Consider the following 27,471-nt stretch of genomic DNA (forward strand, 5'->3'; position numbering starts at 1 on the left):
GGCCCCTCAAACCTGTCCCACCATAATGTGATCACGGCTGAACATCCGCTACAACATTGCACTCTCTCATCCCTTCCTCTTCTCCTCGATGTGTCCAAAATGAACCTATTGCATCCTTAGGCAACACGAGTGAATCTGCAGATGCTGGAAATAAATAAAAAACACAAAATGCTGGCAGAACTCAGCAGGCCAGACAGCATCTATGGGAGGAGGTAATAATGACGTTTTGGGCCAAAACCCTTCATCAGGAGGGTTTCGATGAAGGGTTTCAGCCCGAAACGTCGTTATTACCTCCTCCCATAGATGCTGTTCTAGCCTGCTGAGTTCTGCCAGCATTTTGTGTTTTCTATCGCATCCTTAAATCAGTTCAGTGAGTTGGCCTCTAGAGAATTCCACAGGACGCCACCAAGTGAAGATATTTTCCCTCAATTCCATCCCAAATCTCTTGCCCTGAAACCTGAGGTTGTGAGCACTAGATACCTAGAAACATCCTCTCCAGTCTGTGAGGCCCCCTCAGAATTAATTAGACCCCATCTTCTTCTAAACTCTAATGAATACAAACCTAGTTGACCTAATAATCTCTCTTCATAAGACAGGCCCGGGAGACAGTCTGGGCTTGTGCATTAAATGAATCTGGCGCTCTTGCAGTCCTAGAAGCAAGCCATTTTCAAGTTCTTTCAATAAGGATCATTCCCTTAAACAAATTTATTAGGATAACTAAACTCCAAAATGGTGTTATGTGTGTATCTATCACCCTCTGACCTCATACTCAAAGGTGGACACACAGAGGTCAAGGAGCTGCAGAAGGCTGAACAACCGCTGGGCTGGAAGCCCCAGGATCCATTCTTTAAGGGCCGTTTCATCTGCATTCTTCAGAACCCACAGAAAGCAGAATAGGAGGGTCTGGGTCACTTCCGACGCGATGGAACTTGGACCTAGGGGCTGTAAAAAAAGAAAACCTATTATACGCATCTTGATTATGCTCAGTAGTGTATCGTAGTCAGAATCAGAATGAGAATCAGGTTTATCATCACCGGCATGTGTCGTAAAATTTGTTAACTTAGCAGCAGCAGTTCAATGCAATACTTAACGAAGAAGAAAAAATAGAAAAATAAATAAATTACAGTATACATATATTGAATAGATTAAAAATCATGCAAAAAATAAATTATATTTTAAAAAGTGAGGTAGTGTTCACAGGTTCAATGTTCATTTAGGAATGGGATGGCGGAGGGGAAGAAGCTGAATTTAGGCTTCTGTACCTCCTTCCTGATAGTAACAATGAGAAAAGGGCAAGCCCTGGGTGCTGGGGCTAGTACCCAAGGCAGCTGGCTAAATTTACCACCCTCTTCAGTCCGGTGTAGTAGCTCCCATCCCCATACCAGACATTGATCTGGTATATGCAATCAGCATTAACTTTTACAAGGGAATCGTTTAAAAAGGAAAAACTTGCAAGAAAGAACACAGAAAACACAGGAAAGGGATTAATTGGAAGGCTCCCCCTCCACCTCGGTGACTACCATGCAATTAACGATTTAATTATTATCTGGAGAGATTCAGGAAAGGTTAATGAGCAACACACACAAAGTGCTGGAGGAACTCAGCAGGCCAGGTAGCATCAATGGGAAAAAGTACAGTCGACGGTCCTGGCCAAAACCCTTCGGCAGGGCCAGTTTCTCCAACATTTTGAGTGTGTTGCTTGGATTTCCAGCTCGTTTGTAGGTTAATGAGTGAAGCCGGTTTGTGCTGCTGGAGTTAGGACAAGGAACCGCCTGCTACACATGGACTGAAAATTTCCTGGGATGCAAAGAATTAACCGGCTTACCCCTGAAATGGGGTACGAGTGTCTGTTTGTCGAGGGGGGCACAGCTGGTGACGTTATCATGCCGCTGGTGGAATTCCTGGGATTTGGATACGACTTAAGCAATTTATTCCTTGAGTTGTCAGAATCTAAAAAAACACAATGGAAAATAAAGGTAAGGGAGCATCAGCAGGCCTGAGAAAATGGAGTCTGACATCTTCTGTGCTCCTGAAAAGCATCAGTGTTGCTTTGTCTTAGAACTAGTGAAGTCAGATCTACACAGGCCTCTCCAACCACCCTCCCACCCCCCCCCCCCCCCAAACTCTCTCATTCTGGCTTCTTCCCCCTTCCTTTCCAGTCTTGATGAAGAGTCGTGGCCCAAAACGGCAACTGTTTATTCCCCTCTATAGATACTGCCTAACCAGAGGAGTTCCTCAAGCATTTTGTGTGTTGTTCTGCTGTTCCACCGTTTGTAGTACAAATCGTGTTTATGATCTAAGCAGAAACTGTTTTCAGTGGCAGCAGTAATTTTGTAAGAGATTCTGAGCCAGCAGATCACAGAACCCCTGAGTTCACATATGAACAAGGATGGTGTACCTTATGAAAGGAAAATTCCTGAGGCTCCGTGTCTCCATTGCCACTTTTCCTATCATGTAATCCCCAGATGCATGAGTCCTTTCATTTCTCTCGCTGGCCTTGGGTTGTTGCATGGACCAGGCCCTTATGCTGTGGCATCACCTGTTACAGCAACTCAGGGAAGAGGTACCAGAGGCAGTGTGGGGAAGAACAGGGGAAAGGTGGGTATGCCGGAACTCCATGCTGGGTCGGGAGCTGGCCCCCTCAGGCAGTCTCTCCCCACTGGTGCTGCTCTCCAGTGTTTGCTCCCTGGTAGACAAGTCTGCAGCTGACCCAGTGTGAGATGAGGAACTGATGCATGCTTGTCCTTGCAGAAACATGGCTCCAGGACAACATCCCATGCCCCATCAATCTTCAGGCCCTGCCACTCAAGGACTTGTGCTAATATTATTTTGTGACTGTTATTGCCATTGTAACTATATGTGCTTTGTGTGACTGTTGTAGTATATTTTGCATCTTGACCCAGTTTAGCTGTATACATGCATATGGTTGAATGACAATTAAACGTGAACACAGTGTTTCATTCTTGCAGTGTTCTATGATTCATGCACTTATTGATAACACTGCTCATTACAGCAACCGTTGTGTCACTCATTGAGTTCTCAGCCTCATTTCTCTTTCTGGGTAATGTGAGAAGAGCAGTGTCCATGATCGTCATTTCTGGAATTATACAAAGTGATTAGGGGAAGTGTCAACAGAGCAACAAGCTAACAGTAACCAGGGAGAGCCACTGAATCAGCAGGTCTCAGCCCATAGAACACACGCAAACAGGGTGGAAGTTACACTGAATTTATTAAGATATGATAGCACTGAGCACAGATTCTTCAGCAGAAACTTTCTATACCAGGAACTCCTGCATCTGAACTAGCTTCATGCAAGCTATGAACAATACCAATGCCCCAAGTGCTCCTCGATGAACTTTGGATCCGTGTTCCCTCCTATTTTGCCTAAAGGGTCTCAAACAGCAAACGTTCTCATGTCCTACAGCAGTGATGAACCTTCAAAACATTTAATTGCATATAAAGACATTTGGTGCAATCTGTGGTGGTGAAAGGTACTATCCAAATGTACCCTTTAAGTCCATCAAAGCTATCGGTTTGGACTGCTGTATTCACAAGATGGTTTGGTTGCTAGGTTGTTGGATTAGGATTGTTGGTGTGCGACTTGTTCTGAGAGCGGATCACTTCATTAAAACACTCCTCCATCAATGTCACACAGATTTCAGCTCACGTTCCCTCGAGATCCAGACACTTCCCAATATCAACCAGGACTACTGGTCAAAGGCACTGGAATCACTTTGAATTAGGTGAGGTGTCGAAGGCCATTTATTATAATATCTACCTAGGGCTCCTAACCCCCAGAGACCCTAGTGACCACAACCCAACTGTGGCACTTGTAACCATGTCTTGAAAGCTGCTAAAAATGGCAGTGGTTCTGGCATCTCATCATGACTTCAGTTTCACCATCCCAGTTTGGTTTACTGACTCCATTTATCCAGCTTTGCAAGGAATTGCAGGGAGTTGAGAAAGCAGTCCAGTCTATCACACAAACCAGCCTCCCCTTTACTGTCTTCGTCTGCACATACCGCTACCTTGGGAAAGCAGCCAACAAAATCAAGGACCTCTTGCACCCCCATCATTCTCTCTTCTTCCCCTTCCATTGCACAGAAGACAGAAAAACTTGGAGAACATGTCCTTCCGGGCCCAAGGGCAGCTTCTGTTGCACTGTTATAAGACTCTTGAATGGACCTTTCACATAATAACAACCTCTCAGACCGCTGCCCCTGAGGAGCAGGTACCTTGTATGGTCACAGTGGAAGTGAGAAGGATCTTAGCCAGGCTAAACTCACACAGAACTGCGAGATGTTGTTGGACAACATCCCTGGTCGGGTGCTGAGGGATCATGAAGCCCAGCTATCGGAGATCTTAACGAACATCTTTGATATCTCTTTGCACATCTACTGACCCTGCAGGCTTCAGGGTAGCAACCATCATTCTGGTGCCCAAGAGAGCGACAGAAGCTGGACTAAATGATTACTGCCCCATGGCAGTGACCTCACCAATCACGAAGTGGTTTGAATGGCTGGTAATGGATTATATACAGTTCCACCTGCCAGCTACATTGGACCCTTGCCAGTTTGCCGACTGCTCAAACCGGTCCACTGACGATGCCATAGCCTCAGCCCTCCACTCCGTCCGGTCCCACCTCGAAAATGACGCCTCACACCCCAGGATGCTGTTCATCGACTTCAGCTCAGAGTTTAACATGATCATCCCTCAGAGGCTGGTTGCATCATTGGGACTCAACACTCCACTCTGGAGCCAGATGTTGGGCTTCTTGAGGGAAAGACCCCAGTCAGTCTCAGTTGGCAGCAACGTCTCAAGTTCTGTCACGCTGAGCACCGGTGCCCCCCTCCCCCCAGGGCTGTGTGCTCAACCTGCTGCTGACTCACAACTGCACTGCCGGTTCAAACCGCATCACCATGTTCAATGATGACACTGCAGTGGCTGTCCTTGTCGGCAACAACGATGAGAAGCTAGAGAGGCTTGTCACATGGTACAAGAACAACAACCTGAGTCTCAACGTGGACCAGACAAAAGAGATGATTGGGGACTTCAGGATGACCACTCTCCATTGCACATCAATGGCTCTGCCATGGAGAGAGTGAAGGTCACAAAGTTCCTTGTTGTGCACATAATGGACGATCTAACCTGGGTCCACAGCATTTCCTCATGAGTCAAAAAGCACAACAGCATTTACACTTTCTGAGGAGATTGAGCCGTTCAAGGCTTGCCACCCCCATTGTAATAACTCTTTATAGGAGCAACATCGAGTGTGTCTTCTCTGCCTGCGTCTTCGTGCTGCAAGGCATCGGAACACAAAACCGTACAGAAGATAGTAGCAACTGCTGGGAGGATCGCCTGGGTCTCTGTCTCCCGTATTTGTGGCATTTACTGGGAGCGTTGTACAGAAAGGGCCCAAGGTATTGTTGAGGATTCCCTACCACCCATCCCACAATCTCTTTGACCCACTGCCACCAGGAAAGAGGCACTAGAGCACCAGGACCAGGACTGCCAGACTGGGAGCAGCTTCTTCCTTCAGGCTGTGAGACTAACGAATACCCTGCCACCAGTAAGGTCTCGACATTAGAACAATGAGCCGCTTACTGTGTTGCACACTGCACGTACTTTGAAATATATTTTATCAACCTATTTGTAGTAATATTTTGTTTTAGATGCTTGTGTGAAATATGTTGTGTGGATGGTCCGGAGGAACGTTGTTTCATTTGGTTTTATATATGTGGACAGATGACAATAAACTTGAACTTGAACTAAAGATGAACACTTTATCTCCCAGTCTACCTCACCCTGGCCCATGGACTTTATTGTCCTGCACTGCACTCTCCCTGTAACTGTAACAGTGACACTATATTCTGCACTGTTTTTTTTAACCCCTTTTGTACTACCTCAATGGAATGATCTGTCCGGGTGGAACGCAAACAAAGCTTTTCACTGTATCGCAACGTTTGTGACAGTAGTAAAACAAACTACTTACCCGCCATGTTCTGCAGTTGGCTGACACTATTCAGGATAATGTCCAGGAGCGGTAGGTACAAGGCTGCCACTTTCACCTTCGTCCTGATGTTCCCGAATCTTTGATCCCCATCGTGTGACGCCAGGAGATAATGAAGCAAGCTTACTGCTTCTCGTCTTATCAACCTAATGCAACAGCACCGTTAATGCACAGCAAAACAGAAAGAGTACTTTCAAGGGTCAACAGCCAGATTCCAGGCGTGACTGATTTTCCTATGAGGAGACATGAAACAGACTGGCCCTATACCCTCTGGAGTTTAGACAAGTGAGAGGCGATCTCACTGAAATCAGCACGTTCTTTCAGGGCTTGAAAATGCAGCTTCAGAGGTGTTTCCTCTAGATGGGGCATGATCAGCAAACAGTCTCATAATGAGGGGCTGGCCACTCAGGACAGAGATGGTAGATGGTAGCGAATCGTTGGAATTCTGTGCCAAGAGATCTGCACTCAATAACTGAATGGATTAAAAAAAGAATCAAGAAGTTCTCGGACATGGAGGAAATCGATGGGTAAGAGATTGCTGCAGGAAAATTGCACTAGCTGAAAGCAATTCACCCATGACCTTTATTGAATGGTTGAGCTACTCCTACTCCTACTCCTACTAAGAGACAGCCTACTCCTGATTCTATTTCTTAGGTAATCTCTTTACTCCTTGAACTAGGTCTGAGTGTAATCATACATGGATAAGATTGAGATGAGTGTACACAGTTTTTTAACAAAGTCAATGTTAAAATAATTAAAGGTCAGTTCATGGTCAGTTGGTAAACTAGTGTATATATATTTATTTATTATCAGGTTATTGTGTGAATGATCAATTAATTTAAGTTTATATATGAATATGAGGTGTTTTGCTCAGTTGGCTTACAGAGATTTTGTGTATGTGAATGCGTGTGTGAGCGTTTGTGTGTTGCACAAGGGTATGGAGGTGAGAATATATGTGTATATGTGTGTATGCACACACTCGCGTGCCTGGGTGTGAGAGAGAGAGTGAGAGGGAGAGAGGGAAAGAGGGAGAGAGGGGGAGAGGGGGAGAAGGGGAGAGGGGAAGGGAGGGATGGAGAGGGAGAGGGAAAGGGGGAGAGAGAGGGAAAGGGGAGAGAGAGAGAGAGAGAGAGAGAGAGAGAGAGAGAGAGAGAGAGAGAGAGAGAGAGAGAGAGAGAGAGAGAGAGAGAGAGAGAGAGAGGTGTGTTTGAGTGAGTTTGAGAGTAAATTTCTCAAAGCCCCATTGTCTCTAGGACTACTTTTGAGTTCACTCACCTCTCTGAATCACTTGTCAGTACACTGATGATTTCTTCTAGGAGGAGCCCAATTAAAAAGTGCTGCTGACGGAATTTTCTGGAAAGTTTGAAGATCTCAACAGTTGACTCATGTGTGATGACATTCTGGATAAAAAAAAGTATTGTTCCTTTTTGATTGGAAGCTGATTGTAAAAGAATGTTAAATTGACCTGGAACCCGACTGGTCAGTAGAATAATTTACCTCACCTTTACCAGTCTGCATCCTAACACTAAGCAAAATGATTCCAGGGCCATAGGACTAACCACAAAAACCACGGTTTCTGTGATCACAAATTTAACTGCATACGCTATGCTTTAATATGTTATATTTAAATTTTAATGAAAAATAAACATAATTGAATATAAAGAACTTCCTACAGATTACAGGGTGCATGACTCTTAGTCTGGGTACTTCAGGGGTCTGAACCCCTAGATAGAGAATTCCTGAATTGAGTGTCCTGATTAAAGAGCTCCTGGATGGAGTACCCCTGGATGCCATCCCCATAATTTTCAACCACACAGAAGGCATTCACATAGTCTCTTAGACCTGGTTCAGCTCAATTTTGAAGGGATCCTGTAGGTCGGCACGGGGTACTTGATTCATGCTGAGTTCACTTGGCTCTCCTTTAGGGCCATGAATCTCCAGGCCAAAGGAACAATTCCCACACTTTCTATCCTTAGTCTCAGTGCCTCGATTCTGTGGGCGTACTGCGTAGTTGGGGATTTTTTGGAAGGAATTGAAGGAAATTCCTGCTGTGGTCGTAGCAGGCGTTTTATCGTAATAGGTTTGGGATAGGGGCCAGACACTGGCCAGCAGTCTGGACTGCAATAACGGACTGCTGATCTTAATGTGGATGCCCGGTCGGCATAGCGTGCAGCAGCCCAGAACTCCCGCCCTCAAGCAATCCTGCAGCCTCAGCCTCCAAGCAGATGGACAACAGGCACGCTCCATCGTGCCCAGCATACCGCATAAAGAGGTGCAGTAAAAACAGAGAAGGATGTGAGTCATACTGGGGTTGGGGCTGCAGGCTGCCTACAGTTCTGGCTGTAGCTTGTACTAGGGTTGGGAGTTCAAATTGGTGGGATTAAGGTTGATTTATACTTGTGCGTACGGGCTATGCCATAAAATACGCGGTAAACCTGATTTTCACTTCTGCGTCGCTCTATGCCGTAGCAAGCATGTGTTGGTGTGCACCAAAACGCTAGTTGGCGGTGGAGTTTCTGTGCCACTGAGTTTCTTCGTGAGAGACATGGACGACGAAATGCATTTCAAACATTTTCGCATGTCGGCAGGTAGATTTGACGATTTGGTTCATCTATTTCGCATCGGTGTACAGACACGATGGAGAAGAAGCTGCCGGAAATGCGGTGCTACCAAGCGGACCAATCACAGTTGTTGCGGTCTGCGTCGCCGCGACACGTGAGTTACATTTTTGGGGAGGTGCATGTCACCCTACGGCATAGGGTCCGGCGTAGGTACTGTGTAGGGTATGCAGTACCTATGGCGTAGATGCGACGCACAAGTATAAATCAGCCTTTAGTGTGTGCATTTGCACTGTGCAGTTGGAGCTACAGACTGTACTAGGGTTGGTGGGTATGCTTAAACTGGAACTTGGGGGTACAAGTTGTAATGGGGTTGGGAGGGGACTTTGTAATAAGATTGTCAGGCGTGTTGGAGTTTGGGACACTGATCTTATTGGGTTCTGGCTGTGAGGAAGTTCGGGTTGCAGATTGCGTTGGAGTCAGCAGGTTCGATTGAACAGAGGTTCTGTGTGCATGATGTTCTGGTGTTGGAGAGTGTACAATATACTGGGTGTAGTGATGTAAGTTGTACAAGAGTTGGTGGGAACAGGCTGTACTGAGTTTAAGCATTCAGGTTACTGGGGTTGGGTTGCTTGCTATACTGAGATTGGTGGGTGCAGTATGTAATGGATTAAAGGTGCAGAGTATAGTAAGTCTTTGGTGTACAAGACTTGATACATTAGTCTGGGAATTTCCAACTTTTTCTAACTTACCTCCATGTGGTTGTCGCCGTCTTGTGCCCCAACGCTTGCTGTAAGCGGGAGGTTTACAATGACAAAATGCTCATGGCTGCAGACGATCCTCAGGAAGTCGATGCGCCTTTCATGGAGGTGCGGCCATTTGCTACTTTTATCTGAAAGCTAAGCACAGAGACGTTGGTGGGGTCAGGACACGGCACCGATGGGGAATTCCATGACCGGGAGACAATGTGAGGACAAAAACTTAAATGCTCCTGCGAGCCTAAAACCACCTTCTTATCAGGGCAATCTACCCCACCCATGTTGGTGCATGATGCACCATCAATAACTCACTGAGACATAAAGGTGAGGTATCGGCTTTTATTGACTGGAAGAAGGAACGAGCAGTGAGTGACCACCATACTACATCCTGGAGACTGAGAGGCCGGGCTCAGGCCTCAATCGCCTTTATACAGGGGTCTGTGGGAGGAGCCACAGGAGCAGTCAGTGGGGGGGGGGCGTGTCCAGACAGGTATATGTAGTTCACCACAGTGCAGAAGAAACTTCACTCCAACAACCAATCTCCGTGAGTGTTGACAGTTTGACATGCCTCGCAAATTACTCTTGAGGTAATTTTAAAGCCTTAAACAGAGATTGCCTTCCCGGCACAAATCTTCTGTTTATCACTCGGTAAAATTGGCTACATAGGTTTGCTGTGTTAAAGAATCCTTCAGTTTTGGGGGGACAGATACAAGAACAATATCCCAGAGCTAGAGCAGCATCCCCCACACATGTGGACAAGGAGAGGCTCTTCCGTATTGTGGGGGCAGTCCAGGGCCGGAGGACACAGCCTTAGAATATAAGGACATCCCTTTAGAACAGAGATGATAAGGAACTTCCTTGGCCAGAGGGTGGTGAATCTATGGTCTATTTTGTTTTCTCAGTCAAGCTGCTTCACATCATGGCAAAACTGGCCTTCCACTGGCTTGGGTGAGCTGACTGCCTGTTGATGGTGAAGAGGTGCACGGAAGTTTGAATTTCACACTTCCTAACTACGTTATGACTACAGTAGTAACTACTGTTCTGTGGAAATGATGGACAAAGCAGCAGAGCAGTAATATTTACTTTAATTAATTATGGCAATTCCTAACAGTAAGTAGGCAGGCTCATTTCTAATGTTTGTAGGAGGGAAACAGTTCATGTTAAATAAACAGCATTATTTTAAAAACTTTTAAATCATGCTGTTATTTCTATGGAATGTTTTGCTTTTGTTTTCAGTACAAATCTCTCTGAAATTCATTGATGCAATTTGGGGATGTAATTGGTTTGGTTCTCAGGGCAGACTGGTTTCGGGTTTGGGGCTGGATGGACAGAGAGCAGGGCCCAGGAATGGCTTTCTGTCTGCAGGTCAGAAACCCCTGGAGTGGCTCAGATGAAAGCTGAAGACTATAGAATTGGGAGCATGATGAATAATCACAGATGGAGCCAGACTTGGACGACTACTTCCAGTTTGTCCACAAAGCAGCTCATTCTTCTCGTCTCGTGTATCTTTTTTTTTCTTTTAAAGGGACTGGGGTCCTGTTGGAGTCCAAGATCTACAGCTGCAGTTCAAACTATGGTCCTTCACAGGCGGTGGGTTCTCGCTCTCAGACTCGTCGATGTCTCTAGGTGTGGCGCGGAAGATGTGTGCCTTTGGAGTACGGCCCTGTGGACTCCTCACTGAAGCGCTATGGGAGATTGAAACATCGAGATGGCAGCTGCTGTCAGAGATGGCCCCTGCACTCGAGCGATCTCTCTGTCTCTCCCTTGATGGTAAGTGAGAGCCCTTGGGTTTGCAAACTCGGACAAGCCACACGGCAGATTGTAACACCAAAACAGTGGCCTGTTGGTCTCCCCTCTCACTGTTGCAGGAGCGATATCTCTTTCTCCCTCACCAGTGAGAGAGAGAGCGCCTGGCTGAGATGTCCACGTGTAGGGATGGACAGTAGTTTTTGATGGACTTTCGATCATGGTCTTCGGGGGGCTTTGTTATTGCCTGTATGGGGAGTGGTGGGTGCTGATGATTTTGCTGGAGCAACTGGGGGGAGGGTTGATGCATTTGCTGCTGCTTGTGGAGTTTGGGGGCTTTAGGGTTCAGCCTGACATTCGTTCTATGATTTTTTTCCTGTATCGTGGATGTCTGTGGAGAGTAAGAATTTCAGGTTGTACACTGCATACATTCTCTGATATTTTATTGAACCATTGAACTTGTCCTATTGATCTAGAGATGTAACATCATGCTATCCACAATTTCAGCAACCTTACAGTTTTGTTAAGGTTTTAGGAACAATCTCTACAATGGGAGAGTTTGCTCAGTAACTTTCGGTTCATCCTGTCAGAAATAGCTTTGGTGGTCGAAGAGGAGAAAAGCATTCAAAAATATGTTGGATACAATTCAATCTAGCCCAGGAAAAAATCTCCCCACTACTGAGCCATCTACAAGGCGTGCTGGCTCAAGAAAGCACTATCCATCATCAAGAGCCCCCACCATCCAGTCCATGCTCTTTTCTCGCTGCTGCCATTTGGAAGGAGGTCCAGGAGCCTTAAGTCCCACACCACCAGGTTAAGGAACAGTTATTACCCTCAGGCTCCTGAACCAGCTTGGATAACTTCACTCATCTCAACACTGAACTGATTCCACAACCTAAGAACTCACTTTTCAGGGACTCGATGTTCTCAGTATCATTTATTTACTTTTTTTTTGTATTTGCATAGCTTGTTCTCTTTTGCAAATTGGTTGTTTGTCAAGTCTTTGTTTGTGTGTATTTTTCATTGATTTTCTTGTATTTCTTTGTTCTACTGTGAATGCCTGCAAGAAAATGAATCTCAGGGTTGTATACGGTGACTTTGATAATAAATCCACCTTGAACTTTGAACCTATAACTTAAGAGGAACAAATGAAAGCCACATTTCTGAACTGGAACACTTTACCTTGGTTGGAATTTGTTTGGATTTGTGAGTCAGCGTTAGAGATGGGAGATAATTGAATCTAAACCACTCTCGAATTCTCGAAATTCTCATTACTTGCCTCATGGTGTTGGCTGCTAGTTTGATTGGGAGCCCACAGATTTACAGGCAGGAGTGTACGGTATAGCTTACAGCCTTGTGAACGCTAGGTGACTGAAAGCTGAACAAGTGACGGGCAAACATCAGTAACATGATCTCCACTGCAGCAGATGCACCAGGGAGATACAGTAGTAGAGTATGGTAGCGTAGCAGTTTGCTATATGGCACCAGTAATCACTGTTAGCGATTCGATTCTGCCTGTCAGGAGTTTGTATGTTCTCCCTGCCTATGACCACGTGGGCCTTCTCCAGGTGCTCTGGTTTCTTGTCACATTCCGAAGCCCTATGGTCAGGATTAAGTGTATTGGGTTGTGGGCGTGCTACATCGTGCTGGAAGTGTGGTGACACTTGAGGGCCGCCCCAGCACAATCCTCTGTGACAATAGTCCTCAACGATAATGGCTTGAACCCAAATGCTGGAGTATCCGGGGCTGGGATCGAGACACGGAATCTGAGCACAAAACAAACACTAGACGAAATCACGAGTTGGCTTACGATCAAGCACCGGACCTCGGCTCAGGTGCTCTGTAAATGCTCAAACCTTAGCGCCCAAAACGTGATTTCCAATTAGCGGGACTGTCCAGAATCTCTAAATGGACTGCGCCAGCTATCCATACTCCAGGGAGTTAGAGCATCTAAACCTCGGAAGCTGGCGCGGATGAGTGCGTGTCATAACTTCCTCACTGATTCGATTTGACACAAAACATTGCATTTCATTATATGTTTTGCTGTTTCGATGTACACGTGATAAATAAAACATCTTTTAAAACTTTTATCTTTAACACGCCTGTGCAATATTTAGTGACGGCAGAAAACTGCAGCAGCTCACCAGAATCAGCGTAATCCATTCCTGAGATCGCACTAACCCTACCGTACTCTGAACAGCAATATTTTAGAAGCTGGGTTAATTAAAAACAAGGCGCCTTGCGCAGTTACCTCTTTATGATGATGACTAATCAAACGAAGGACAAAGCCTCGGTCCATGAGGGACAGCAGGTCATTCAGAAAAAAGCCAAGGCTCAGGTTTGTTACATCTGTAACATCAGGATCCTGGAGAAATGCAAAACCCCTCAGTTACCTTAAAACAAATGCAATGTTCCTGCTTACTGAAAGAGTTGTACTGTCATACCAGTCACCTCCCTTGCTCAGCAGTCCATCTATCCTGGACCTTTACACACCTGACTTCAATCTTACTGGGCGTACTACTTATTACAAATGACTACAGTTTGTGCGATCCACATTCAAATGGAGACATAACGTAAAGATTTTTACTCCTCATGTATGTGAAGGATGTAGGAAATAAAGTCAACTCAATTTGGTAATCACTCTGAATCAGAATCAAGTTTAATGTCACTGACATATGTTGTAAAATTTGTTGTTCTGCGACAACAGTAGAGTGCAAAACATTTAAAGTATATTATTAATTACAATAAGAAGTATATATAAAAAGAAATTAAATAAGCAGTGCAAAATAGTGTTCATGGATTGGTTCATTGTCCATTTTGGAAATCTGATGGTAGAGGGGGAAAAAGATGTTTCCTCCCTTCTATCCTCCTTTACAGCAGGAATCCATACCTCGGGGAATTTCACTGCACAGTGTGGAGTTGTAAAATGTAACACTGTATAAATATGAACAAGAGAAAATCTGCAGATGCTGGAAATCCGAACAACACACACAAAATGCTGGAGGAACTCAGCAGGCCAGGCAGCATCTATGGAAAAAAAATACAGTCTATGTTTCAGGCTGAAACGCTTCAGCAGGTCCAAAATGTCGACTGTACTTTTTTCCATAGATGCTGCCTGGCCTGCTGAGCTCCTTCAGCATTTTGTGTGCACTTCACTGTATAAACATATACTGAATGTGAGCTGATCCTAATAGCTGACTGAACACAGGTACACTGGGTGAACACGTTGTCCCCTACGCCATTCATCTCACATGAGCTTAAACCTCTATAAAATACACAACAGCAGATAGTCAAACTATTCAATTTATTAATAACGAACAGTGGGCTGTTTGCTCTGCCACATGTAAACCTTTCTCCTTCCTGATAGAATGCCTCAATGATTTACAAAAAGCATTTGTTCCAGAATATAATCCTCCAAGGCTTTACATGAAGCCTTTTGTTCCAACAATGCTTTTTGCAATTCTCTTAATTCCTAGTGGAGTGTTGTGGTGCTCTAAATAATATTCTGGATTCCTAAATTGGGTATTTCATTGTTTTATATTACATGTTTGGTTCACGTGCTTGGTTCTCCAGTAGAATTATTCATTGTTTTGTCCTTTGATGGGTACTTCAATCCTTTGTTCACAAGTCGGGATCCCATGTTTCTTGCTGACAGAAGTGCTATTGTCATATGTCCGTCTATGACAATAAGTTCAGGCGTAGTTAACACCCTGAAAAATTTGTTATTCATTGGACATTACAAACTGAAATTAATTCTGTTTATTGTGTGGATAACTTCACTCACCTCAACACTAAACTGATTCTGAACTCCCTGCCACATGACATTCAAAGTGTCACTGGTTAATCTGTTCTGTACCCTGCAGTATTTAATTTATGCACTTTACTCTGTCTAGTTATTTGTAATTCACCTGTAGATTTTATCCTTACTTTCCTAAGTTAACATTGCTAACTGCTGACGGGACATCAACCATCTCGACTTCACCACTTCTCTCTCCAAATCCAACCTCACTCCTTCCAAACACACTGCTCTGCACTCCCTCCACACTAATCCTAACCTCACCATCAAACCCTCAGATAAGGGAGGTGCTGTAGTAGTCTAGCAGACTGACCTCTACCTTGCTGAGGCCCAGTGACAACTCTCAGACACCTCCTCTTATTTACCCCTCGAACAGGATCCCACTAAGAAACACCAGGCCATTGTCTCCCACACCATCACCCACCTTATTAACTCCGGGGATCTCCATCCACTGCCACCAACCTCACAGTTCCCTCACCCTGCACCTCTCGTTTCTACCTCCTACCCAAGATCCACAAACCCGCTTGTCCAGCTAGACCCATTGTTTCAGCTCGTTCCTGCCCCACTGAACTCATATCGGCATACCTCGACTCAGTTTTATCCCTCTGGTTCAGTCCCTTCCCACCTACATCGGTGACACCTCACACACTCTTGATCTTCTCAATGATTTCAAGTTCCTTAGCAAAATCATCTTATTTTCACTATGGAGTCCAGACCCTATATACCTCCACCCCCACCAGAAAGGCATCGAAGCTCTCTGTTTTTTTTCAGGACACCAGACCCAACCAGTTCCCCTCCATCACCACTCTCCTCTCTCTGGTGGAACTTGTCCTCACTCTTAATAATTTTTCCTTCGGCTCCTCCCAATTCCTTCAAGCAAAAGGTGTAGCCATGAGCACTCCCATAGATCCCAGCTGTGCCGGCCTGTTTGTCGGCTACATGAAACAGTCTATGCTCCAAGCCTACACTGGTATCGCCCCACAACTTCATCAACGACTATATTGCTGCTTCCTGCACCCATGTGGAGCTCGGCAGCTTCATCAACTTTGCCTCCAACTTCCATCCTGCCCTCAAATTTACTTGGTTCATTTCCGACGCCTCCCACCCCTTTCTCGATCTCTCTGTCTCTGTCTCTGGAGATGTCTATTATAAACACACTGATTCTCACAGATACCTGGATTATACCTCTTCCCGCCGCGTTTCTTGTAAAAACGCCAGTCCCTGCTCTCGTTTCCTCCGTCTCTGCCGCATCTGCTCTCAGGATGAGGTGCTTCATTCCAGAACGAAGGAGATGACCCCCTTCCTCTAACATCAACACTGCCCTCAACCGCATCTCTTCCATTTCGTGCACATCTGCCCTCACCCCATCCTTCCGCCAGCCCACCAGGGATAGGGTTCCTCTTGTCCTCGCCTGCCACCCACCAGCTCCCGCGTCCAGCAAATAATTCTCCGTAACTTCTGCTATCTCCAATAAGATCCCAACACCAAGCACATCTTTCCCTTCCACCCAACCCCCATTTTCTGCTTTTCGCAGGGATCACTCCCTACGCGACTCCGTTGTCCATTCGTCCCTCCCCACTGATCTCCCTCCTGGCACTTATCCTTGCAAGTGGAACAAGTGCTACCCTGCCCCTACACCTCCTCCCTCACTACCATTTAGGGCCCTCAAACAGTCCTTCCAGGTAAGGTGACACCTCACCTGTGAGTCTGTAAGGGTCATTTAGTGTGTTTGGTGCTCTCAGTGTGGCCTCCTGCATATCAATGAGACCTGACGTAGATTGGGAGACCGCTTCACCGAGCACCTCGCTCTGTCCACCAGAAGAAGCGGGATCTCCCAGTGGCCACTCATTTTAATTCCACTTCCCATTCCCATTCCGACATGTCAATCCATGACCTCCTCCACTGTTGTGATGAGGCCACACTCAGGATGGAGGAACAACACCTTGTATTCCGTCTGGGTAGCCTCCAACCTGATGGCATGAACATTGACTTCTCTAACTTCTGGTTGTAACCCCCCTCGCTTACCAATCCCCATTCGCTTTTCCCTCCCACCTTATATCCTTACCTGCCTATCACCCCCACCCCCCACTTCTGGTGGTCCTCCTTTGTTTCTTCCATGGCTTTCTGTCTTCTATCAGATTCCCCTTCTCCAGCCCTGTGTCCCCTTCACCAATCAACTTCCCAGCTCTTCACTTCACCCCTCCCCTCCCTCCCGGTTTCACCCATCATCTTGTGTTTCTTACCCCTCTCCCCCCACTTTCTTACTCTGACTTCTTATCATTTTCCCAGTCCTCATGAAAGGCCTCGGCCCGAAACGTTGGCCATTTACTCTTTTCCACGGATGCTGCCTGGTCTGCTGAGTTCCTCCAGCATTTTGTGTGTGATGCTTGGGTTTCCAGCATCTGCAGATTTTCTCTTGTTTCCTAAGTTATTGTGTGATATACATGTGATATGAATACTACTGTGCTTTTAGCCCTGGTCCAGAGAAACTTTGTCTGGTTTGACGCTATACATGTATATAGTTAAATAACAACAAACTTGACTTGACTGGATCATTGGACACAACCTATGGAATCACTTTGAAGGACTCTATAACTCATGTTTTCATTATTATTATTCATTTTTTGTGGTTTCTCTTCTTCTGCACATTTCAGTTTTTAACTGTGTGTAGATTTTCATGGATTCTATTGTATCTGTTTATTCTATTGTGAATGCCTGCACTAATATGAATCTCAGGGTAGAATATGGTGACGTATATGTAATTTGATAGTATAGTTACTTTGAACTATATACATTGAATATGAATATGGACATTATATGTTAAAGTGGTTCCATTAGGCAACATAATGCAAGGGGTTAGAAAGGTCTAATGGATACAACATGTATTATTTGGAGGCAAAGTTGCATGACCCTCTCTATCACAAAAACAGGATGAACTGTTATTTGCTCCATATTCCAGCGGCTACGGTATGTTTTGTCCAAGAAGTCTGAAGAATTGCACCGCAGGCCAATATGTGTGCAGAACCGTACCGCAAAGTGCCAGCAAGCTGAACCCACTCACCTGTTCCTTCACATACTCTGTAGCTATGTTGACCATGGGGTAAATGATGCTCAGGAAATACTCCGAGAACCGCAGGCTGGGTGGAGTGCTCCAGCAGTCTGTGTCAGAAAGGTACTGACTCATACTTTTAATCTGAAAGGGAAAGGGGAAGTAGGTAGTGTTACCATTGGCAACACTATTAAACTGGAAGCAAAATAGAACATGTTCCAAATATTTAGTCTGGGTTTCACTTGAAACCCAATTCCATTTGCTTTCTAGTTGTTGATCGAGCAGTTGTCTAGCACCAGCAATAACATTTGTCATGCGTCTGTATGCTTGATAGAACGACAATGCTTCACTCTGAGGGAAGCCTCTGCAACACCAGTTATTAATAAAACACATAACAAATTGTTACACGTGATATTTCAGGTTTCCATGGAGAAGATAAAGTGAGCTGACATTAATCACATGTTTAAGATTTCAGTGAGAGACTTTTTAAAATGACACTTGAATTCACTATACCCCTTTCTCTGTCAGGAAGCACTGATCTCTTTTTTTCAGTCAGTGGTGGTCAGGTCTTATATAGACATCCGTTAGTCTCGAGAGACCACGGATTCCAGGGCGCAGGCCTGGCCAGGGTTGTATGGGAGACCGGCAGTTGTCCATTCTGCAAGTCTCCTCTCTCCACGCCACCGATGTTGTCCAAGGGAAGGGCAAGGGCCGATACAGCTTGGCACTCGTGCCTTGCTCAAGGACACAACATACTGCTGCCTTAGCTGAGGCTCGAACTAGCGACCTTCAGATCACTAGACCAATGCCTTAACCACTTGGCCACCATCTTCCTACCATAAATTTAATGGCGTTATTAGGCATTAGAGTCAGTGCGAACACCAGAGTGGTAACAATAGGCAGGAAATGGTTGGGGGAAGGGTTAAATCATTTTTTAAAAATCCAACACTTACCATTGAGGGAAGGATTTGGAGCAGTGTGCAGAACTATGCAATTTTAATTCACTGTACTTTAAATTTTGGAAGTTTTTGAATTAATCTCAGCAATCAACAGGCAACATTTTTACCAGCATTATATGTGGGATGTCCATTGATTCTGTTTACAGTCACAGTGTTGCTGTTGAGTAGCTCGCCAAGCTGCCCTGTCAGCTTGCAGACGTTTCGTTACCCAGCTCGGCACCATCATCAGTGCAACTTCGCATTAAGTGTTGGTGATCTACATTGTTTGTGTATGTGTGTATGTATGTGCCATTTCTATTATGTAATCCATGATTGATTCGTTAAAATCTGATTGGTTGTCCGGGCTGTGTTAGTCGATTGTTGTGTAGGATTAACGTCCTCATTGACTGATGCACGTAATCAGGTGTGAATTGGCTCTTGGCTCTGGACTGACGACTTGACACTGAAATAGGATGTAAACTGGGTTCATTTCGATTGCTTGTTGATAGAATTCTGTGCAGAGAACAAAGCCTCTAAGAATTCTCGGGCTTGTCGTTGATGAGCTTGGCCTAAGATAGTGACATTGGTCCAGTCGAATTGATGTGCTTCGCTGTCACAGTATATAGATATAAGGGAAAGTTGATCATGATGGTTTACAGCCTGTTGGTATTCATGTTCCCTTGTTTATAGCTTCCTACCAGTCTGTCCAATATAATGTTAGTCGCATGCTAATTACACGTGTCAATCAATGATAACAGATATGCAACAGATACCAATGAAATGGTTTTTGGATGACTGAAATTCTCAGTTCAGCCTGACAAATGTAACTGAAAATCATCACATACCAACAAAACAGTATAAAAGTTAGAAAGCAATTGGGTTTGGTAGGAATGACAGAAGGACGAGGTGTTAGAAAGAAGACCTGGAATTCATTCCTCAGGCTTTCATTTCTGCAATGGACGACCTATTTGTCTGCAACTCACTGGGATGTCTTTTTAGTTTGTAAGAATTGTTCCTGTGTTTGAAGGTCCTTTGTAATTAGGAAATCCTTAATAAGTCTATTCATTTATGGAGCATGGGTACTGCTGGCAAACCAGTATTAAATGCTCATCCTCATTGTCTTGAGGAAATGTTAATGTGTCACCTTCTTGAACTTCTACAGGCTGTCTGGTGACGGGACACCCACAGTACCTATGGGAAGGGAGCCTCAGGGTACAAGCCTGGAGATAATGAAGGACTGGTGATATAGTTCCAAATCAAGAAGAAATGTGACATCAATGGGAGATTGTTGGCATTGATGGCCCCTTGTATCAATTGTCTTTAACCTTGGTGATTAAATTCATGAATTCAGGATGTTTAAAAATTCTGAAGGTGTGATGGATATTGACTTTCCAGGGTGCAAGGGGTTTATTGCTAACCTCAGCTTTCAGGCTCAGCACCATGACTTTCCCAAGGGCTAAGAAGCTGCTATTAACTAAGTTAAACTTCTAACCAATATTCCTTGCTTAGCCTCTTGCGTTGAACAAGGAAACAATGGGTTCCACGTTGGCCCATGATTTAATTAAAAAGAAACAATGGAGTCCACGATTAAACTTTGCATTCACCTGCCTGACGAATGTAACTGAAAACCAAGCAGATGATGGCAGCTTGTAGCAAAACAGTATAAAAATTAGAAAGCATTTGTGTTTTTTAGGAATGACAGAAAGACAGGGTGCCAGAAAGAAGACCTAGAATTCATTCCTCAGCCTTTGGTTTCTGCGACGGATGTCTCATGAGTCATTGGAATGTCTTTCTAGTTTGTAAGAATTGTACCTGTCTTTGGAGAGCCTTTGTAGTTTGGATACTTAGTTAGAAATCCTTTGGAAGTTTGAAATACTTTGTAAGTTAGAAATCCACTGTGAGTTTTAAGTCTATTTCAAAAATTATTCCTCTAATTAAATGAGTATCACTAAAAATAAAATAATCTGTTGGAAATAATTCGAAAGGTGTGTAGCTGTGGTGGTTGATTAACCTCCCAAATGACACATCTCCCCAATTACTTCCAACAACTTTGGGTGTCAAACGCTTAAATGTGCTCACTGTTGGGAGAAGTTCACCTGCAGGTAAGCCTCCATACAGGAGCAACTCTTCTTCCTCCACAAATGCTTAAGGCATCAGTTACAGGCCACCAATCAACCACCCAACACCGTGGTCTATCACCAAGCAGAATGGGGAACGCTTATCACCAATGCACATAATTGCTATAAAAATAGGAACAGGTTATACAAGAAGAATGAGATGAATGTGGATAGTTGGCCAAGAACCGACTGACAAATTAGAAGAGGCGCTGCAGAGCAAGGTTATCAGCACAAGGGATAGGAAGCAGAAAATCAATAAAACAGATGAAATCGAAAATAACTATGTGTGGATACGAAACTTGTCCAACAGACCAAAATAATCTGTATATAAACCACTTTGCTGGCTGGAAGTATCTCCTTGGCAGGGAGGAGGAGTTCAACCCTCTAAATATGTAATTAACATTTAGACCTTGCTGTGGAGACTAAACAGTGAAGTAAGCTGGTATGTAGGTTGATATAGTATAATCTCCCTAAAGTGAGGATACTTGTAGAAACTTGCATCAGATAGGACTTGAAATAAGTTTCAAGCTTGAGTTAAGTTTATAGCTTACGGTCAGTACACTCAATATCATGACAAGTGGATTTGTAAGGGTAGAAGAAATTGTTTCCTCTAACAGGTAGCCAGAAGCTAGAGGAGATGGATTTATGATTACTTGCAATATATGCTGGGAGGCATATGAGGAGAAATGATTACACTCAGCAAATTTTTATGATCTGCAATTCACTGCCTGACAGCATGGGGCAAGCATATTTCATGGAAACTTTGAAAAGAGTATTGGATAAATAATCAAAAAAGAAAGTGGGCAATATGATGAGAGGCGGGTTTGAGGCTAATTAATAATTTTTGGACACCAAAGGTTAATGCATAAGTTGGTTTTAGGTGTCATTCCTTGAAAATCACCCCCCCCCCCATTTTTAAAAACAGTCAAAGCTTCAGATTAACCTACTCAGTTTAGATACAGCCTTTTAGACGAGCATAATCTGGGATTTTCCTGTGGAGTTGGAGACAACTGCTTAGTAGGATGTTGACTCACCAAAAGCTCGCAGAAAAACCACAGATGCTTGTACACATGATCTCTCATCTTTCCACCGGCAAAGACGATATGATAAACCAATTCCTCATGAAATAGCTGCAAGTAAATTGAACAAAATGAAACATTAATTAAACGAATCACTGAGAGAAAAATAGATGACTGGAGATTGATCTCCAGTCTGTAGATTAAATATGTTATTCAGCATCGGCACCACCAGTACTCTAAAACCCAGTTTGATTAGTGTTAAGCTAATGAAAATCTCCAAAATTAAAAACCAAGTTGCAGAGGCCAAAGGCCTTCAACTCCCACTACTACTCAGTACTTGGCAAGCAAATCAGACACTTGGACGGATATGAGGATTACTGATCTGTTCCTGGAATTTTCAATCCCCGGGGTCTCATGATATCCGTACCCCTGCTGGGAGGAGATTTGGAGAGCCATGGTTATTCTATGCAGCACAGACACAGCAGTCAGGGAGATAAAAGCGGCTGCCAGAAGGGCCACACACATTTTCATCAGAGACCCTACATCTGGTAAGCTAGATCAGCAAATTTGCGGATGATGCCAAGATTGGGGGTGTGGCCAGAAGCGAGGGAGATTATCAAAGCTGCAGTGGAATCTGGACCAGCTAGAAAAATGAGCTGAATAATGCAGATGGAATTTAATGCAGACAAGCGTGAAGTGTTGTGCTTTGGGAGGACCAGCCATGGTAGGACTTACACAGCAAATGGTAGGTCGCTGAGGAGTGCGGTAGAACAGAGGGATCTGGGAGGGCAGATCCATAATTCCTTGGAAGTGGCGACACATATGAATTGGGTCATAAAGAGAGCTTTTGGTACATTGGTGAGGCCTAATTTGGAGTATTGCGAACAGTTCTGGCCACCTACCTACAGGAAAGATATCAATAATATTGGAAGAGCAGAGAGAAAAATTACAAGTATGTTGCCAGGACTTGAGGATTTGAGTTATAAGGTAAGGTTGAATAGGATAGCACTGCCAGTCTTGCTAAAGGGTTTCGGCTCCAATCATCAACTGTACTTTTTTCCACAGATGCTGCCTGGCCTGATGAGCTTCTCCAGCATTTTGCATGTGTTGTTCGATTTCCAGCATCGGCAGCTTTTATCTTGTTTGTGGCAGGTTAGGACTTTGTTCCCTGGAGTGAAGGGAGATTTGCTAGATGTATTCAAAGTTATAAGGGCTATGGATAGAGTCAATGCAAGCAGGCCTTTTCTACTGAGGTTAGGTCAGAATAGAACTGGAAGTCCTGCGTTAGGTAAAAGGTGAAAGGTTTAAGGGGAATATGAGGGGAAACTTCATGCAGAGGGTGGTAAAAGTACGAAACAAGCTGCCAGTGGAAGTGGTGTATGTGGGTTCATTTTGGACATTTAAAAGGAGTGTGGATAAGTAAATGGATGAGAGGGAGATGAGCGGCTATGGTCCAGGTGCAAGTGAATGGGACTAGGCAGAATTGTTCGGCAAGCACTAGATGGACTGAAGGGCCTGCTTCTGTGCTGTAGTGCTGAATGAATCTACAAAGTATATTTTAAAAGTCAAGAAATGAAATAAACTTGGAGCCATTGTAGCCGAATCATAGGAAATTAAGTTGCAGGTGCAAAAAAGAAAATTGGAATCAACCTCTACATTGGCCTTTATCGCCAAAGAGTTTGAACACCAAAGTTGGGATGCCTAGGTCCAGTTTTACAGGCTCCTGGAGTCATGTGCTCCGGTCTGCCTCCCCACCTGTGAAAGGGAAGCATTCTGCTACAGGGATGATGTTTCCCTCTGCTTTAGGAGATTGAAGTCATGGTCACAGTTACAATTTAAGGGGTCACTATTTATTGCCCATCCTTGTTTGATTTTACATATAATTGGATGTCTGGGACAGTTTTCCATTACCCACTGTAGTAATCTTGTTTTTCTGCAACTTGGTGAGATTGCACACAGAGTTTTGTTCTCCTTGGAAGGATATATTATTGTGAAGAAATTTCCCCTCATAGGGTTATAGAGCAATACAGAACCGATTCAATCTCTTCAGCCCAAGAGTCCATGCCACGGATGGTGTACAGCCAGCTAGTCCAAACGTCCTGCGTTCAGACAATATCCCTCCAAACATCACCTCTCCATATTGATATCGAAGAGCTTCTTCAATGTCACTATAACCACTCCCTCTGGCAGCTCATTCCTGATACTCAGCACCCTCTGCATGAAAACATTGCCCCTCAGTTCCCTTTTAAATCTTTCTCCTCTCAACCTTAGTTTTGGACTTGCCTACCCTGGGAAAAAGACTGTTACCATCCACCTTCTCCATGCATCGCCTCACACCTATTGGAATCAAAATCCATTTGCCACTTCTGAGCCCACTTCCTTAATAGATCAAGATCCCCATGTTACCTGTAATAATCTTCTTCAAGTCTCATGCGTTTACATCCAAATTATTTGTGTAAGTGACAAACAATAAGGGGCCAACACTGACCACTAGTCACTGACCTCCATTCCAAGAAACAATTATCATACTCCTACCTCTGAACCAATTTTAAATCCACCCAGCTAACTCTCTGTGTTCCATACAATGTAACTTTCCAGACCTGCCAATGGCCTTGCTAAAGTCCATATAGATAATATCCTCTACCTTACCCTCATCTACCCTTTTGGTTATTTCTTCAAAAAACTCAAAAGGATTTGTCAGACACTATTCCCACATACAAAGCCATGTTGACGTCTAAACAGACTCTGTTTACCCACATGCTGGTGGATTCTGTCCCTTGGAATCCCCTCCAGTAACATCCACCACTGATGTCACGCTGACTGGCTTGTCCTGGCTACAACGGAACAATATCAGCCACCTTCCAGTCAGTGGCCAATGGCAAAGCGAATTTCTCTGCCACTTCCTCGCCAGCCTCCCACAAAATCCAAGGATGCACTAGCTCCGGGCCTGGGTATTCATCCAACTTAATGTACTGTGAGGCTGCAAACTCCCCCTTCCTGGCAATATGAATGTTCTGCAAAACATCACCACTTGTCTCGCTCATCTCGAGAAATCATGATTTTTCTCCTCAGTAAACACCAAGGGGAAATATTTGTTAAAAATCTTATTAATTTCCTCCAGGCCTAATCTCTCCTTAGCCACACTTTTACTCTGAATATAGCTGTCAAACCTCTTGGGATTTTCCTTAATCTTGCCTACCAGACCCATCTCATTCCCTCTCTCAGCCCTTCTGATTTGCCTCTTATGTGTATTCCTAATCATTTTATAGTCTAATGAATTCACTCATTCTGACCTCCTCAACCCAATGTATATTTCCTTCTTTTTCTTGACCAGATCCTCAATCCCTAAACTTGCCAGCTTACCCCTTCACCCTAACAAGAATATACTGCCCCTGGACTCTTTATCAATGTTAAAAGCCTCCCAAAGCCATTCATTCCTCATCAATCAACACTCTTAAAGCAAATTAGCTGCTTATATTTACTGATTGAGTTGTTGTTATCTTTAAGTTGTTCTTTCAGATGACACTTCTGAAGTAAATTTTATCTTTAAATGGATTTTCTGCTCTTCTGTCATCTGAGGTGTGCTTTTAAAATTATGACAGCAAACTTCTGTAATTATGTGTTGTACTCAGTGTATTTTTATCTAAAGAACATTTTTGGGATGGCACAATCGTGTAGCAGTTAGCGTAATGCTATTACAGTGCCAGCAACCTGGGTTCAATTCCTACCGCTGTCTGTAAAGAGTTTACACATTCCCCCATCACCGTGTGGGCTCCCTCAGGGTTGTCCGGTTTCCTCCCAACTTCCAAAGACGTATGTGTTAGTGGGTTAATAGGACACATGGATGAAATTTGGCAGCATGGACTCATTGAGCCAGAAAGGGCCTGTTACTTTGCCGTATTTCTAAATTAAATAAATAAAAATTAAATTATTTTGGCATTTACTTTTCTAATTCCTGTCTCACACTGGTAGTTTACAGCTACTCCAAATTTCAGAGATTTGGAAGGTCTTCACATTTTAAGGAAAACTTTTATGACTTCACTAAATAAAAACAATCATGACTGCCCTGTAATTCGTTATAACTCTGTATCTTTGAGTACGACACAGAAGGACACCAGACATCTTTCAAAGTGAAGAGCAGAAATAACCTAAAAACAAAATGGTGCCTTCCATTAAACCCTTCTTATGAGAACTTTACTTGCCTAGCATCGGGATCAGATTCAAAACAAAAATAATGTGGTAAAACCTAGAGCTGCCTCAATTACTTAAATTGGTTACTTCTCTCACTTTAAGTTTGTTGTGGTAAAAGTTCAGTGGTTTTGATCTAGACACTGCAGATGTGCTTATACTTACTAATAAGGCAGCTTGTTGCTGAAACAACAGTCTTTGAAATGACCAGAGGAGACAACCTCAGAATAAAGAATGTCCCTTTAAAACAGAGATGAGGAGGAATTTCTTTAGCAAGAGGGTGGTGAATCTGTGGAATTTATTGGCACAGACAGTTGTGAGGTCAAGTCATTGGGTAGAATTATAATTGAGGTTGATAGGTTCTTGATGAGTAAGGGCATCAAAGGTTGCAGGGAGAAGGCAAGAGAATGGGGTTGAGTGGGGTAATAAATCAGCCATGATAAAATAGCAAAGCAGATTTGATGGGCCAACTGGCCTAATTTTTGCCCCAATGTCTTATGGTCTCTTGCCCTTTGAGCATCACACTAATTATAGCTCCAACCTCAGAACTTATTACCTGCACTTATCATCCACATCCAACTTCTGCAACATTTTTAAAATAAATGATGCTATGGATTTTGGATTATGATACATAAGTATATTGGTGAAGTTTCAGGTATTCAACTCCCTTTCTGCCCCAGACTTTTTCTCTTGGGAGACACACTTGGGTTACTTGGGGATAAACACTCTCAAAATTGGATCCAGACAAATATAATGGTAGGAAGACAAATTATACTTAGAGGTTGGAGGAACCTGGGGGGACCATCATTTCAGGACTGGGTCACAGGAATGGCCAAAGTGACAGCTTTTGAACGCATGTCTTACAAGTAGTTTGATAGATTGGACATCTATACCCAGAAACAGGGCAAATATTTAGGTTTCCTGGTGGGGAAAAAGTGGTGAATGTAGTGGTGAAGCATATTGCTGAATGGTGGTCTTTTCTGTTATTAGAGGTCTAATAGGCACACTTGGTTATTACATTATTTCTGCCATGTTTGTTTTTATTTTATGGATAATTTTATGTTTTGTAAGCTATGGTTTACATAATTTTAACACTGACTCAAGGGTTCGGGGAAAAAATTTCTAGAAATAAAATTAGAAAAAAAATTAAATGATGCTATGGTCAGGGCACATTTATATGATCTGAAGTGAATTGTTTGCAATATGCCATTGGATTTGGAAAATTTTGCAGTTGTCTTGTTGGTGGCATCTCATTAGTGCAATGACAAGGAGAAAAGACCACAATGTCTCCT

General features: G+C 43.9%; 1 protein-coding gene across 1 annotated transcript in view; it reads right to left on the reverse strand.

The window, feature by feature from the left end:
- LOC140739928 (dedicator of cytokinesis protein 7-like) overlaps positions 1 to 27,471 on the reverse strand; it is a 222,135-nt gene that overhangs the window by 40,682 nt on the left and 153,982 nt on the right. Inside the window, exons 23-30 of the mRNA XM_073068608.1 lie at positions 22,007 to 22,102; positions 17,930 to 18,061; positions 13,324 to 13,437; positions 9,321 to 9,467; positions 7,286 to 7,410; positions 5,993 to 6,156; positions 1,826 to 1,950; positions 763 to 942 (exon numbers count right to left, since the gene is read on the reverse strand). Of these exons, the coding sequence (XP_072924709.1) occupies positions 763 to 942; positions 1,826 to 1,950; positions 5,993 to 6,156; positions 7,286 to 7,410; positions 9,321 to 9,467; positions 13,324 to 13,437; positions 17,930 to 18,061; positions 22,007 to 22,102 (1,083 nt within the window). The remainder of the gene's footprint in view (positions 1 to 762; positions 943 to 1,825; positions 1,951 to 5,992; positions 6,157 to 7,285; positions 7,411 to 9,320; positions 9,468 to 13,323; positions 13,438 to 17,929; positions 18,062 to 22,006; positions 22,103 to 27,471) is intronic.

Source organism: Hemitrygon akajei, chromosome 16 (genome assembly GCF_048418815.1).
Source record: "Hemitrygon akajei chromosome 16, sHemAka1.3, whole genome shotgun sequence".
Lineage (NCBI taxonomy): Eukaryota > Metazoa > Chordata > Chondrichthyes > Myliobatiformes > Dasyatidae > Hemitrygon > Hemitrygon akajei.